Source organism: Geotrypetes seraphini, chromosome 1 (assembly GCF_902459505.1).
Source record: "Geotrypetes seraphini chromosome 1, aGeoSer1.1, whole genome shotgun sequence".
Lineage (NCBI taxonomy): Eukaryota > Metazoa > Chordata > Amphibia > Gymnophiona > Dermophiidae > Geotrypetes > Geotrypetes seraphini.
The window spans coordinates 247,620,757-247,637,718 of record NC_047084.1 but is presented as its reverse complement, the minus strand read 5'-3'; the positions used below and the strand labels follow the sequence as shown (position 1 = coordinate 247,637,718).

The following is a 16,962-nucleotide window of genomic DNA, read 5'->3' as shown; positions in this document are numbered from 1 at the left end:
AAATGGGAAACCAAGATGACAGGGGAGCCCTTCTGATGATTCAGACAGGCCTTGACCTGTTTTTGGCCACCGCGGGAGCGGACTGCTGGGCAGGATGGACCTGTGGTCTGACCCGGCAGAGGCACTGCTTATGTTCTTATGTTCTTATGTTCATGTATAAGCTGTGGTAAATGAGGAGCAAGACGATCAGCCAGCAGGCGTGCAAAGAGCTTGAGGTCAACATTTATTAAAGAAATGGGGCGGTAGGACCCGGGCAAGTCCGCATCTTTACCCGGCTTCAAGAGTAAGGTAATAAGGGCCTCATTCGCAAAGCGCGGAAAAGAACCACGGGCAACAGCTTCATTAAAATATGCCAACAATGGTCCATAAAGAGAAGGAGAAAGGATCCGATAGAAGTCACCCGAGAACCCATCTGGGCCTGGAGCCCGATCAGAGCGGAGCGATTTAATAGCAGATTCTAATTCAACCGCCCGGAACGGACTATTAAGAGAAGAAACCGCAGCCTCCGACAAACGAGGGAGCCCAGAAGAGTGAAGATAGTCCGTCACCATCTCCAAAGAAGCGTCTTCCGGAGCGTCATATAACCGACGAAAAAAGTCAAACAAAACCCCGGAGATTTCAGAAGTTTGGGACACCACCCCACCACCCTGGGTCTGTAAAGACAAAATCGGTTTCCTCCCAGTCGTAGTGTTAACCAAACGAGCCATAAGGCGGCCGGGTTTATTCCTATAACGATGAAAACGATGCTGATAAAAAGCTTTACATTTTTGGAAACGAGAATGAAGAAGGGAGTTCAAGGCCACCTGAGTAGACAAATAACAGTCTCGAGTCTCCTGAGAAGGGTGAAGAGAAAAGGACCGCTTCACCAGACGCAAGGCCCGTTCGAGAGTAACAATCCCCTGATTAATGCGCTTGGAACGAGCACACAGAAATGAAATGATATGACCTCGAATCACCGTCTTCCCAGCCTCCCAAAACAAAATAGGATCATCCATGTGGGAAGCATTATTCGTGGAATAGTCATCCCATTGGGCCTGCAAAAAGGCACGAAATTCCGTATCCTGTGCAAGATAGAAGGGAAACCGCCAGAACGACGCTCGGAGATATGAAGAATCCAAGAAAACATCTATCCATATAGGGGCATGATCCGATATAGACAGCGGTCCAATCGCAGCCGATTGAACGGAAGGAAACATAGAGGAAGACAAGAAGATATAATCCAAGCGAGACCAAGTGCCATGGGCACGAGAAAGATGAGTGTAATCGCGAACTTCAGGGTGCAGGAGGCGCCAAGGGTCCACAACCGAAAGAGAGTCACAAAAGTCCGAAAGAAGGTGACCCTTAGAACCCAAGGAAGAAACGGGAGATCCGGATTTATCCTGATCAGGAGTCATAACCAAGTTAAAATCTCCCAGGAGAAATAGAGGATCATCAGGAAAACGAGAACAAATTTGGAGCAACCGCTGCAAGAAGGCTGATTCACCAGAATTGGGGCCATAAACCACTAACAAAAGATATGAGCGCCCTCCCAAGGTAAGACGTAAGAGCAGGGATCGGCCGTCGGACCCCTTATCCAAAACCTGGACACCAATGGGAGAAGACTTGCGGACCAATACAGCAATGCCCCCATGACGGCCCGAAGAGGAAGCAAAATACACCTCTCCCACCCAGGATCTACGCAACTTAAGATGTTCTACATCGGTCAATCTAGTTTCTTGTAGACATGCAATATCTGACCGATAACGCTGTAGAGCTGCAATTATTTTGGATCTCTTAACAGGCGACGTAATCCCCCCTACATTCCAAGATGTAATTCTAAAAGGGGTACTCACAGCTGAAAGGCAGAAAAGATGCAAGAGAAGAAAAGGTATCCTAACAGAAAACTACCCCAAGGGCCCAGCCCCCCACCCCCCCCCCCCCCCCCCCCCAGAGTAGCAGTGACCACTGAAGAAAAACAATGCAGCAAATATGGAACAAAAAATCACAACAAATTTGAGGCAAACACGTTGAAGGAGGACCCCCCACCCCCCTAATACCAACCCCCCCCACCCCAACCCACCCCCCGTTCCCCAACCCCCCCCCCCCACCCCCCCAGAAACAAACCCTCCAAGAACCCAACCAGAATGAAAACCCCGTCCCACATATGTGGAACAAAGATAGAGTCACAAGGATGCAGTTAGGGCCCCAAATCCCTCAAACCCATCCACACCATAGACAAGCAGAACATCCCATCCATCCATCACACACACCGAAAGAGCCATAGGAGAGCGAAGCTAAGAAACAGAATGACCCCCAAACACGGGGAGTAACACAGCCCAATGCCAGCTGGCCTAAAGGATCACCAAGGAGCCTCCGAAGGGGCATGTAATCCAAGCATACATAATACAGTCAACCCCACTGGCACAATGTTAAAAGTGAGCAAACACCAACTCCCAAGCACACAAATACTCCCCCCCATCACCCACGCCCAGCAATACACACACATTCCACGCCCCAAACAAAACGTAGCTCCCACAAACACACGCCAACCCGCCAAGAGAAACAACCCCCCGAGTCAGGCAGGAAACCAAAACCCCCCTTTGGCATAACACCCATAGAACCCCTTAATAACACCCACAACTAACAAGGGCTCCTAAAAAACAAGCAGCAATGCCTAAACAGAAACTGGAAAAGTACAAAACAGCAAATCTAGGCTTACAACCCCAGGATGACAAGTTATATAAAAAACATAAAATGTAGCAAGAGTGGCCATAAACCAGCCCAATCTCTGGGTGAAAAGTAATTATCAGAGTCCAGGAGGCTAAAGGGCCAAAAAGAATCAAGCTGGAACAAAGCTCAAAGGGCTAGCAATGGCCAAACAGATCAAAGCCACTCAAATGAGGGAGAACAGCTCCATTCAACAAGTCTTTTATAGAACTCAGGTGGCCGATGAGGGTCCCGCTTCTCCCGGTAAGGAGTCCAGGTAGTTCTGTGCAGCCTCTGCGGTAGCAAAAACCTGCCATCCTGTAGAAGTCCAAACTTTTAATTGCGCCGGGTAAAGAAGTTGAAACCTGTGCTTCCGATCGAACAGAGCAGAGCACACTCGGGAGAAGCGCCGCCTGCGCTCCTGCAGCGCCGGAGAATAATCTTGGAACAGGCGAACCGGAACTCCCTCATACTGAAGCGTATACCTCTTTTGCCGGTATTGCTTCATCAACTCAGCCTTCACGGCTGAGTTGTGGATCTTAAAGATGGTGACCCGAGCTCGATCACTGCCATCAAAGCGCCGGCCCAGGCGGTGCGCCCGATCGAGTTGCAGGGGGCCCACACCAGCCGGAAGAGGGAACTCTGTCCGGAGCCAGGACTCCAAAGTGGTTAGAAGGCGGAATTCAGAAACCGCTTCGGGGAGGCCAATCAGGCGCAAGTTGTCCCATCTTGAGCGGTTTTCAAGATCCTCCAGCTTGTCCGTTTGCCGCTTGAGTTGCGCCTGCATCGCCGCCAGGTCCGCAGAGGAAGCAGAGTGGGCATCTGCCACCTGTGATACCCTTTGCTCAAGCTCGCCCGTTCGCCTCGTGGTCTCCCCCAAAAGAGTCTCCAACGATGTTAATTGACCAGACAGTTGGTCAAAGCGAGAATCCAAGGCCCGCACGACCGAGGCAGACAGGGCAGCCATGTGAGCCTCCGACAAGGGGAGCGCGGAACCGGAGTCACCCGCCGCCATCTTGAAGTCCGGCCGCGCCGATCTGGTCTCCCTGTCTCTTGTGGAGCGACACGATTTGCCACTCATGGCCGGGCTAGGCACGGTAGGGAACTTGTCCATGTACTACCCCGATAGGGTAGTAAAGATCAGAGCCGGTAGAAACGCTGGATCAGGTTCAAAGGGCCCCGGGGCCCCGGAGCACGAGCAAGGCACGTCTTGCTCGACTCAACACATCACGTGACCTCTCACCAGTCTCTGTTTTAAAAGTGTTTCCATTAATTTGCTTACCACAGAAGTCAGACTTACTGGCCTGTAATTCCCTACTTCTTCCTTACTTCCACATTTGTGGAGAGGGACCACATCTGCCATTCACCAGTCCTCCGGTACTACTCCTGACTTTAGAGACTCATTGAAAAGGTCAGTCAGCGGAGCTACCAGAACTTCCCTAAGTTCCTTCAGCACCCTAGCATGTACACCATCTGGCCCCATTGCTTTGTTTACCTTTATTTTAGCTAGCTCCTCACGAACACAACCTCCTGAAAATCAATCAGGGTCTATTACTCTTCCATCCCTATTCACCTTTGTCTTTTGCGGTCCCGCTTCCAACACTTCAGCCGTGAACACAGAACAGAAATATCTGTTAAGCAATTCGGTCTTTTTTTATCAGCTTCTATATATTCCTCCCCTTCACCTTTGAATCTCACAATGCCACTTTTGCACATCTTCCTATCACTAATATAGCTAAAAAATGTCTTGTCTCCCCATTTTACCATGTCAGCTATTTTTTCTTCCATTTGCATCTTTGCTTTCCTGACTACAAAACCAGCCTCTCTTAACTTTTCCAAATATTTTTGCCTGTCTTCCTCTTTCTGCAATCTTTTGTAGTTTATGAAAGCTAACCTCTTATTCCTTACCTTCTCAGCTACTACTTTTGAGAACCAAAGTGGCCTTCTTTTCATCTTACTTTTACTTACTTGCCTCACAAAAAGGTTTGCTGCCCTTACAATCGCTCCTAGCATACTAAGCATACTTTGACTCTAATTTGAATATTTTTCTGCTGAAATTGTATATTGCTTATGTTTGACTTATTGTTGCTGTACATCGCCTTGAGTGAGTGCCTTCAAAAAGGCAGTTAATAAATCCAAACAAATAAATATGATAAAGAATGAGAAACCTCAAGACTTTTTTTGAGCTACCACTCACAAAATCCTAGATCACAGCTTGATTCCTGAAGGAGACATCTCCAAAACTAAATCCAGAAGATCATTCAATTCATTAAACCGTCGCAAAATTAAATACTATAAATTCATTTAGGAAGGATAAAAATACTAAAGAATACCTACCCTAAAAACAGAGGTGTATACTATCATACATAATGTACAAAATATCATATTCTGAGAATAACTGCGATCTGTAACCTCTTATCAAGAAAAGTATCTTCAAAATCAGAGCAATAGAGAGAAAAAGGTAAAAATAAACGAATTGCAAATCAAAACCAATGATATAAAAGCCCTACATAAAGCAAATGGATACTGAATTGGATGCCCAGAAGAGAAAGAAAATACTGCTAGGCAAAATTTTTAGACTTAGCAGTGCACACTAGCTCTAGAAGAATGGTGAAACACAGAACTAACCCATCAAATGCAGAGTCAGAAACATCTGTCTGAGTGAGATCTAAATGTTCCAGATTTGGGCAAAGTTCCAACATCTGTTGAACCTAGAAGAAAAAAATATGAATTTAAGAAAATTAAACAAATGCAAGAAAGCAGAGCTGCTTATGGTGATGTGACAGTATTTAACTCCTGATTTCTCCTGTTATTGCATATATGTCACACTGAATGGTTTCTGATCTTTAAATAAAATATAATACTAGACAAAGAGAACTGGAGTAAACACACACAGTAATTAATTATTTACCAACTATGTTAAGAAGTTACTCAACACCCATGTGAAAAAGTAACTGCCTCCTAAACTTAACTGGGTGCAACATATTCAGCTACAATAACTGCAAACAAATGCTTCCTATAATTTGATATCAGTCTTTCATATCGGTCCTGGGAAATCTTAGCCCACTCTGTAGAACTACTTTAATTCAGACACATTTGTAGGGTTGAACTGCTTTGTTTCAGGTCCTGCCACAGCATCTCTATTGGGTTCAAGTCAGGATCTTGATTAAATCAATCCAAAACTTCAACTGTATTTCTCCTTAGCCATTCGATCGTCTCTCCATTCCATTATCAAAGCCACACAGCTTTTTCTGATGAATGCCCACAAAATTGTGGATGCCTATTTTGTGAATTGCACACAGCCTTTGGATGTCTAACTTTCAATTATTGCTTGTTAATTGGACTTATTATCTAATTTATTTGGATGCCTAAGTTGCTGGACGTCCACATTGTGGACACCTAACCTTAGCGTCCTTTACAGAATTTGTCCCTTAGTTTCCATCTGGATTTATTTAGAAGTCATACTTGGGCAACTTCTTTGCTGCAGCTTGAGCAGAAAAGTGATTGCACTTGAGGACTTAGGTCTTCTCCAAAGAGTCTCAACTGAACATGCACAACCTTTTCTGTCTTTTAAATGAATGGTAAATTGGAAACTGGCAGAAAATTGAATATTGCAGTAGGATGAAATCACTCTTGAGAAAGCTAGGAAAGGAGTCATTGGTCAGGCTGTCATTAACTCAAGCAATGGACGTATGGTAGGGATTCTAGCGTAAGATCTTTTTTTAACCTAAATGGAAGACTTCAAGGAGAGCAGAATCTTCTTTAAGGTGGACCACGTTGAAAGATAAAAAATTTATCGGCTGTGACATACATGTTCCAATTTTTAAAATAGTTAGAAATCTTATGCCTTTGCATCATTTTTCATTATGGCAGGAGTAACATCAGTTACAATACCATTGTGGCATCGCCATCTCCCCTTGCTTGCTCCCGAACAAATTTGCTGCCACTGTGAACTCACACTGACCTCTGCCACTGTCTGTAAATTTGCTTCTTTACAGGCCTTCCTCTCCAAATGTTCCAGGGGAGAGAAAAGGGGCCTGTGGGCTATGTGCTATTCCTGGAGCTTAGAGAAGGGGTGAGGGGAGGATTGTGGTCAATGCTATTGCCGGGCTTGGGGCGGAGGGGGCAAGAAATAGAATCCATCTACCACATCAAATACCATAAACCCCCATTTTTCCAAACCTGGGAAAGCATATAAATTGCTTTAAAACAAACAAACAACAAAATCCCTATAAAATTCCGAAGGATAAACATCTAGGATTAGAATCCCTATATATACAGTAACACTGTCAGGCAATACCTACCGTTTTACTGGAAACAGCAGAACTGTATGCCAGTACTAGGGTTGTCACTGAAGATCCCACATATGGGAGAACATTATGTATCACACCATGGAGTAAGTACTTTTCTCTCTGAGCAATGGTGAAAGCTTCTGATTCTTCTGAAGCATCTTCTGTTAAATAAATATAACCAAGTTTATATTTTTGTATTTTTTTTAACTTTTTATTTATTCAATTTCTCAAATTTCAAAGCAAATCAAATACTTGTATACAGATTTACAAACATTATTAACAGAAAATTTATAAACCCAATTCCACTTAACTCAGTGATTTAGGTTATTCCTTTAATTCAACCTATTTAGTCCACCATATATTGAGAGATATTTTAGAAAAATATTAATGAATGAAAAAAATCTTATTCAACTAGGAAGTGGCACTTATCTGCAGTTACTATAACCATTCATGACAAGTTATACATTATCAACTACGGGCACTACTTGCTCTTTTGATTCTTTAAACCCTAACAGTTGTTCAGGTTCAAAAAATAGATAACTCTTATTTTGATGAGTAACAAAACATTTTACAGGAAATTTCAGCAAAAAAATTTGCTCCCAAGGCTAGGACTCTTGGCCTCAATGCTAAGAACTCTTTTCTACGCCTCTGAGATCTTAAAGACATGTCTAGAAATATTTGCACATTAGAACCTAAAAACTGATCATTTATACAACGAAAATACAGACGCAATACATATTTTCTATCACTTTCCAAAGCAAAAGTTATTAGCAAGGTTTTCCTTTCTGATATGACCTCTAAAGAGTTTTCCAGAAAAGTTGTTAAGTTAATATCCTTTTTATTTTCCCCTTGAATCTCATTTGGAGTAGACATTTCCGCAGGTTTCTTTATTTGAAAATAATTAGCTCTGACTATAGGTGGCAAACTTTCTGTAGGAATAAGCTAAATTTCTTTAAAGTACTTCCTTGCCATCTCCATTGGTGAAATTAAGGGACACTTAGGAAAATTAAGGAGTTTCAGATTGTTTTTCCTTAATTGTTTTTCGAAACTTTCCATTTTCCTAGCAATAAATGTTCTTTCCTTTACTAATTCCAAATCCAAAGTTTTCATTTCACATATTTTTGTCTCATGTTTTTCTATCTTTTCACTCATTTCTTTAAGGATCAAACCTTGTTGCTCCACTTTAGAATGGATAGTCCTATAGTCAGTATTTAAAATAGAAAAAGACAATTTGAGGTTTGCGTCCATAACTGAAATGGCCTGCCATAAAGCCTCCATATCTATTTTTTCCGGCTTCTCCAGCACCCCAAATGTGATGTTAGTTCCACCCGAAGCTCCTTTCACCTCTGCTGCATATATGTGGTAGTTGTTGCTGTTCTGCAGCCTCTCCAGCTCCTGATGGTGTTGGAGCTACCGACCCTCCTTCGCTGAGGCTCGAAATCTCCTCCCGGAACATCGATTCCTCAGACACTCCCAGCACTGAACTGCTTCCTGGTTGCAGTGGTGGCTGCCTTTGCTCCGGGCTTAACAACCGCTCAGACATAGGGGGAGAAGAGCACAAAGCAAGAGTACGGACAGCTACCATGAAAGACACAGTAGGGGCTGCAAAGCCTAGAAAGTCCAAGAAAGGATCACAAAGGGAACTTAAATGTATGTATACGAATGCTAGAAGTTTGAGAAACAAAATGGGAGAGTTAGAGACAATAGCAAGACGTGACAAACTTGAAATCATTGGCATAACAGAAACATGGTGGAATGACAAAAATGAATGGGATACAGTACTGCAGGGATACAAGCTATACAGAAGGGACAGAACAGGGCAGAAAGGGGGAGGTATTGCCCTATATGTTCAGGAAGGAGTAGAATCTGTTAGAGAGGTGAAGACGGTGGGGAAAGAGAAGCTGGAATCCCTCTGGATCAAGATTCCTAGACACAACGGTACAGACACAAAAATTGGCCTTTATTACCGACCCCCGGGACAGACGGAGAAGACAGACTCAGAAATGATAGAGGAAATCAAACAAGGATGTAAGACAGGCAATGTAATGATCATGGGAGACTTGAACTTCCCGGGGATAGACTGGAACATGGGAACCTCAAACTGCAGCAAAGAGACAAAGTTCCTGGAAATGATAGGGGACTGCTTCCTAGAACAAATGGTGGGAGAGCCGACGAGAGGGAATGCCACCTTGGACTTGGTCCTAAATGACATTACTGGTCAGACAAAAGAAGTAGAAGTCACGGTCCCGCTGGGGACGAGTGATCACAACATGATCAACTTTAAACTTGACATTGGGAGAGGGAAACGTACCAAAATCTTAACCACGACCCTTAACTTTAAAAAAGGAAGATATGACAGCATGAGAGCCATGGTAAAAAAGCGGCTCAAGAAAAGGGTAGACAAAATTAAAACGGTAGATCAGGCATGGTCCCTACTGAAAAATACTATCACGGAAGCACAAAATCTCTACATTCCACAGATATCCAAAGGACGGAAAAATAAAAGTAAAAGAGAACCAGCATGGCTTACTAAAGAGATGAAGGATGCCGTAAGAGAAAAAAAAGAACTCCTTTAAAAAATGGAAACGCGAGAAAACAACTGAAGCTTGGAACAGCCATAAAGATGATCAGAAGAAATGTCACAAGGCGGTGAAGGATGCCAAAAAGATCTATGAGGAGAAAATAGCGCAAGAGGCCAAAAACTTCAAGCCCTTTTTTAGATACGTAAAAGGGAAAAAACCTGCAAAAGAGGCAGTGGGTCTGCTAGACGACCAAGGAAGAAAAGGGTACATCAAAGAATACAAACAAATTGCAGACAGACTAAATTCCTTCTTTGCGTCTGTCTTTACAAAAGAAGACATTGCATCAATACCTGAAACAGTGAAAGTGTTCAAGGGAGAAATAGAGGACAGCCTCACTACAGTAGAAGTGGATTTGGACCAGATATACTACCAGATCGACAAACTTAAAAGTGACAAATCCCCTGGACCAGATGAAATTCACCCGAGAGTATTAAAGGAACTAAAGGTAGAAATCGGAGCACTACTGCAAAACCTTGCTAACCTGTCAATTAAAACCGGACGACTGGAAGATAGCGAAAATCACCCCAATTTTCAAAAAAGGATCAAGAGGAGAACCGGGCAACTATAGACCTGTGAGTCTTACATCTGTCCCTGGAAAGATGGTTGAAGCATTGATTAAAGATAGCATAGTCCGGCACTTGGATACTCATGACCTGATGAGAGCCAGTCAACATGGCTTCAGGAAAGGGAAGTCATGTTTGACAAATTTACTTCAATTCTTTGAGACAGTGAACAAACAAATTGATAGTGGAGAACCGGTGGATATAATATACTTGGACTTCCAGAAAGCTCCACACGAAAGTTCCACACGAAAGGATTCTCAGGAAATTACAAAGCCATGGAATAAAGAAAACATACTAAGGTGGATAGGCAAATGGATGGAAAACAGAATACAGAGGGTGGGCATAAATGGGAAGCTCTCAGACTGGGAGAAAGTAACTAGCGGTGTGCCCCAGGGCTCGGTTCTTGGGCCCATCTTATTTAATATTTTCATCAACGACCTAGAAGAAGGAATGTCCAGTGAAATCATCAAGTTTGCAGACGACATTAAGTTATGTCGGGCGATCAGATCACAAAAGAACAGCGAGGAACTCCAGAGAGACTTGAGCCAGTTAGTGAGATGGGCAGAGAAATGGCAGATGAAGTTTAATGTGGAAAAATGCAAAGTAATGCATTTGGGCAGAAAGAACAAGGAGCACGAGTATAGAATGTCAGGTGTAACATTGGGTAAGAGCGAACAAGAAAAGGACCTGGGTGTACTGATTGATAGGACTCTGAAACCATCAGCGCAATGCACGGCAGCGGCAAAGAAAGCAAACAGGATGTTGGGCATGATAAAGAAGGGAATCACGAGTAGATCAGAGGAGGTTATAATGCCGTTCTATAAAGCAATGGTCAGACAACACTTGGAGTATTGTGTCCAACACTGGTCTCCCTACCTAAAGAAGGATATAAAACTGCTGGAGAGGGTGCAGAGGCGAGCTACGAAGCTAGTAAAAGGTATGGAGAACTTGAGCTACAAAGAACGACTTAGAAAACTGGGACTGTTCTCCCTTGAGAAGAGGAGACTGCAAGAGGATCTGATTGAGACTTTCAAAATACTTAAAGGAATCGACAAAATAGAGCAGGAGAAAAAGTTATTTACGATGTCAAATGTGACTAGGACAAGCGGTCATGGACTGAAGCTGAGGGGGGACAAGCCCAGGACAAATGCCAGGAAGTTCTGCTTCACACAGTGAGTGATGGACACCTGGAACGCTCTCCCGGTGGAGGTTGCTGCGGAACCCACTGTTCTATGATTTAAGGGCAAGTTAGATGCACACCTCCTCCATTGTTCCCACATCCCTTAAGTTAACTCAACTTGTACGTCAACTCAACTTGTACTCCACTAATCTTCTGTAAACCGCATAGAACTTAACGGTATTGCGGTATATAAACTGTTATTATTATTATTATAGAAGGATACGGGTGACTAAGGATTCGCCAGGTTACACCTGGCTGGGCCTTCGCATGGGCGGATTGCCGGACTTGATGGACCTAAGGTCTGATCCGGAGATGGCAGTTCTTATGTTCTTCTGAGTCTGTAGGCTGAGCTCGCCCGACAAATTCAGGCTTGCCCCTGAAGTAGAAGCTGCAGATTCACCCCATCGGGCAAATGCTCCTTCAATTGTGGTCTGCACCAAATGTGGTGCTGTTGTCGCCGCCGGAGGGTTGCCGCGAAGGGCTCCTTTCCTCTTACCTATGACTAGGTAAGAGAAATGCTGTAAAAGTGACGCCGGCCAACTGAAAAAGAGGGAGCCTTCTTCTCAGGCGTCCGCTCCCGTCGCCATCTTGTTTCTCTCTATATATTTTTGTATTTTTGAGTAGCAGCATGGCTTCATTTTCAGAGGAAATACTACAGATTATCTACTCCATATGGCAAATGGCACACACAAAATACGAAGCAGTGCGGTTCATGGAATCCTACTTTCCTTCCCCTGCCTAAAGATTTCATAAAAAGGTAGTGGTGGTGAAGTGTCCTCCCTTTACTAAAGGGCAGAGTTTCTCAACTTCTTCAAGTTGAGTACCCTCTAAGTCTAACAAATATTAACCGAGTACTCCCACCCAAACTCTGTCCCAGACCCACCCCTGACCTCACCCCCATAATAATAGTACTAATTGTAATGCAATTTCTTCCATTCATTTTTCATATACACACAATATATTCTTATTAATACATAATGGTAACCACAAAATGTAGAAAACCACAAAGCACACTGTACATAGAAAAAATGTTACACTGGTCAACAACAAAAAAAAGGTTTTCTTTGCTACTGAGAACTTAAGAAGTGTTCTTAGTTAATTTAATGATGCTGATTTCAGATCTAATTGAAATTCAGCTAGCACATCAGTATAGCTTGGAATTCATATGTTTTCAGGTGGACTTAAGAACATAAGAAGTTGCCCCCGCTGAGTCAGACCAGAGGTCTATCCTGCTCAGCGGTCCGCTCCTGCGGCGGCCCATCAGGCCTAGTGCCTGAACAGTGGTCCCTGATTAATTTTGTAACTTACCTCTAATCCCATCCCTATAATCTACCTTTACTCAGGCTGCATAGTGGTATAAATTGTTAGCTGAATTTGCAAATAAGAAATCAAAAACTGGTCTTAGGCACATTTGGAGTATTGAGATTAAGCACCAAATTTCTGCATCTCAATGGTCACGAATTTGGACTTGGAGGATGAGATGTACAATGTCGGCATCTATGAGACAAACGTGGTTTTTTTTTGTTACACAGAGTATTCTGGACCCTGGTTCGTTTACAAAAGTTGGATAGCTCTAAGTCAAATATATATTGGCATTGTCATCTCGAAGCAGGGACTTTAGATCACTTATTGTTCTATTGTCCTTTTATTTTGGCATTTTGGAAATCAATATGGGACAAAATTAATTGTTTGTTGGAAAATCCAGTGGCATTGTCTTATGATACTGTATTATTTGGTATGTCAATGAGGGCTAAAAGCCAAATATAATCTAAGAAAAACAGGCTTTTATTAATAATGACAGGAGTTGCCATACAACAAATTACGAGCAATTGGAAGAATTGGACGAGGCTTAATTATAATTTTTGGTGGAATTCACTGTGTCATATGTATAAAATGGAAAGGACATTGGCCATTCAGAAAGGGAATTTTAAGAGGTTTCAGGAGATTTGGGAGCCATTAACAAAATATTGTAACGTTTAAATAGTGTTTTCCCCTTTAAATATGCACATCCGAGAGGGGGGAGGTGGGGGGATGATAGGTTAATGAATTTTGAATCATTGATATGGATGATTATAGATATTTTATGTATGGGCATTGTGATTGTTTAGGGGGGATTAATTCTGAAATTGATATTATAAGAATATTAAGTGTGATATTTGAGTATAAAATGTTATATTTACTGTTACACGTATTTTAAGTATTGAAAATAATAAAGAAGTGGAAAAAAAATAAGGTGTCTGAGACACACATTACTGATTTTTTTAGACACTTTGCCATATCGGCATAATATTGCAAGTATGAATTGTGTCCCACCAAACTTGTGTTAAGAGACACTTTGCCATATCAGCACAATATTGCGAGTATGAACTGTGTCCCACCAAACTTGTGTTAAGGAGTTTACTCTAAAATGGATTAGTCCAATAAAATGGTATTTTCTTATTTCTCGTTATTTGTTTTATTTATATTTGTTAATTTGTAAAGTGGTGATTGTTATGTATCACCTTTTTCAAATTTACATCTACTGTCTTTATATTTTGCACAGTATTAGGGGACATTTGTCACTGTTTCTGTGGTGTTGCATTGTATGTAGAATCTGGTTTCTTGGCAGTTCAGGGGTTTTTTTGTCTACATATTTCTATTTTTAGTTTGTGATTATTCCATATTGGGCAAGTGTGTATGAAAAGGACATGGTTTTCTTTTAGCATTGACTGTACAGGATCAATTGACTGTGCAGGATCTGGCTTGTTTAGTTTTACAATGTGTTTGTTGGTGTTCGAGTGCTCACTGCAGTATTTAAGATGCTGCCTTTTCCTAGGTGCATCCTTATTGTGTGACTCATGGATTATTACTAAAAATAAATTTTTTTATATTGAGGAGGGGGTTAAAAAATGATCAGTACTGGCTGTCATATATTCTAGGTACGCCACTAGATTTAATGACCCTATTCTAACCACCAAATTTCCGCATCCCCCCCCCCACACACACACACACACACAGCTACTTTTTCATGACACCCGGCTGGAAAAAAATTCTGGGGAGAACACTGACTTCTATAATTCACTCATTTCATATTCAAAAGCTCTCAATCAATTTAATCTGTTCTAGGAGGTATGTATATCATAATAATAATAATAATAATAATAATAATTTTATTCTTATATTCCGCCATACCCAGCGAGTTCTAGGCGGTTTACATTAATTAGAATAGGATCCGCATAGACATGTAGATTTACCACAAATTTATCGGATTTACAACAAATTTAGCCAAACTTGGCAGATGAAGAAGGAAGAGGGTAGAAGAAGGGGAGGATAGGAGCTATCATGAGGAGGAGATGAGCCGAGCCAGGGGCCCGGAGATTACCGGAAGGGACCGTTAAGGGTCTTGTTTGCTGAATAGGTAAGTTTTGAGTAATTTTCTGAAGCCGAGGTAGGTGGGGGTCTCGAGTATCATTTGGGCTAGCCATGGGTTCAGCTTGGCTGCATGGAAGGCGAGGGTTTTATCTAGGAATCTTTTGAGATGACAGAGCTTTAGCGAAGGGAAGGCGAACAGCTGAATTCTGCGGGATTTCTTATTGATGCAGTGAAGGTTAAAGTGGGGAGTGATGTATCTTGGCGAAAGGCCATTTACCGCTAGTAAAACTCAGATAATCAAATCTCTTATAAAAAACAGTTACTTACCGTAACAGGTGTTATCCAGGGACAGCAGGCAGATATTCTTGACTGATGGGTGACGGCACCGACGGAGCCCCGGTACGGACAATTTTAGAGTGATTGCACTCTAAGAACTTTAGAAAGTTCTAGCTAGGCCGCACCGCGCGTGCGCGAGTGCCTTCCCGCCCGACAGAGGCGCGCGGTCCCCAGTTAGGATAAGCTAGCTAAGAAGCCAACCCGGGGAGGTGGGTGGGACGCAAGAATATCTGCCTGCTGTCCCTGGATAACACCTGTTACGGTAAGTAACTGTGCTTTATCCTAGGACAAGCAGGCAGCATATTCTTGACTGATGGGTGACCTCCAAGCTAACAAAAAGAGGGATGGAGGGAAGGTTGGCCATTAGGAAAACAAATGTTGTAAAACAGATTGGCCGAAGTGTCCATCCCGCCTGGAGAATGCATCCAGACAATAGTGAGATGTAAAAGTATGAACTGAGGACCAAGTAGCAGCCTTGCAGATTTCCTCAATAGGAGTGGAACGGAGGAAAGCTACAGACGCTGCCATAGCTCTAATCTTGTAGCCTGTGACAGAACCTTCCAGTGTCAGGCCCGACTGAGCATAATAGAAGGAAACGCAAGCGGCAAGCCAATTAGACAGGGTGCGTTTAGATACAGGATGACCCAACTTGTTAGGATCAAAGGACAAAAACAGTTGAGGAGATGATCTGTGATGTTTGGTGCGATCAAGATAGTAAGCCAGAGCACGTTTACAATCCAAGGTATGCAAAGCCTGTTCACCTGGATTAGAATGAGGCTTTGGGAAAAAAACAGGTAGAACGATGGATTGGTTAAGATGAAATTCAGACACAACCTTAGGAAGGAACTTGGGATGTGTACGGAGAACGACCTTATCATGGTGAAAAACAGTGAAAGGTGGATCAGCCACCAGTGCATGGAGCTCACTGACCCTCCTGGCAGAAGTGAGAGCTATAAGAAAGACCACTTTCCAAGTTAGAAATTTAAAATGCGTTGTGGCCAAAGGCTCGAAAGGAGGCTTCATTAACGCAGAAAGAACCACATTAAGATCCCATACCACAGGAGGAGCCTTAAGAGGTGGCTTCACATTGAAAAGGCCCTTCATGAACCTTGAAACTAAGGGATGAGCTGAGAGGGGTTTTCCATGAATCGGCTCATGAAAAGCTGCAATAGCACTAAGGTGGACCCTTATCGAAGAGGATTTAAGACCAGAGTCAGATAAGGACAACAGATAGTCCAAAACCAGTCCCACTGCTGTAGACATGGGATTATGGTGATGTAACAGGCACCAGGAAGAAAACCGAGACCATTTTTGTTGGTAACATTGAAGAGTAGACGGTTTCCTGGAGGCATCAATAATAGAACGGACAGGCTGAGAAAGGAGAGTGTGAGCCGAAGTCAGCCCGAGAGATACCAAGCTGTCAGGTGCAGAGACTGTAAGTTGGGATGAAGCAGTGTTTGCTGATGCTGTGTAAGCAGTGAAGGAAACAGAGGAAGAGGTATGGGTTCCCTGGAACTGAGTTGAAGGAGAAGGGAAAACCAATGCTGTCTGGGCCACCGTGGAGCGATGAGAATCATGGTGGCTTGTTCCCTCTTGAGCTTGAATAAGGTGCGCAGCATGAGCGGAAGAGGAGGGAATGCATAAAGGAAGAGATTGGTCCAATCCAGTAGAAATGCATCGGGTTCCAGACGGTGAGGAGAGTAAAGTCTGGAGCAAAACAGGGGCAGTTGATGGTTGTGGGGAGCTGCAAAAAGATCCACTTGAGGTGTGCCCCATTGGGAGAATATGGACTGGAGAGTCGAGGGGTCGAGAGTCCATTCGTGAGGTTGAAGAATTCTGCTGAGATTGTCTGCTAAGCAATTCTGTTCCCCTTGGATGTAGACTGCCTTCAGGAATAAGTGACGAGCAGTCGCCCAGGTCCAAATCCTTAGAGCTTCCTGACATAAGGGATGGGATCCCGTCCCTCCCTGTTT

At 43.1% G+C, this 16,962-nt stretch overlaps 1 protein-coding gene across 1 annotated transcript in view; it reads right to left on the bottom strand.

Annotated features, from left to right (window-relative positions):
• FBXL5 (F-box and leucine rich repeat protein 5) overlaps positions 1–16,962 on the bottom strand; it is a 157,696-nt gene that overhangs the window by 96,856 nt on the left and 43,878 nt on the right. The window contains exons 7-8 of the mRNA XM_033948883.1: positions 6,990–7,138; positions 5,314–5,396 (exon numbers count right to left, since the gene is read on the bottom strand). Coding sequence (XP_033804774.1) covers positions 5,314–5,396; positions 6,990–7,138 — 232 coding nt within the window. The remainder of the gene's footprint in view (positions 1–5,313; positions 5,397–6,989; positions 7,139–16,962) is intronic.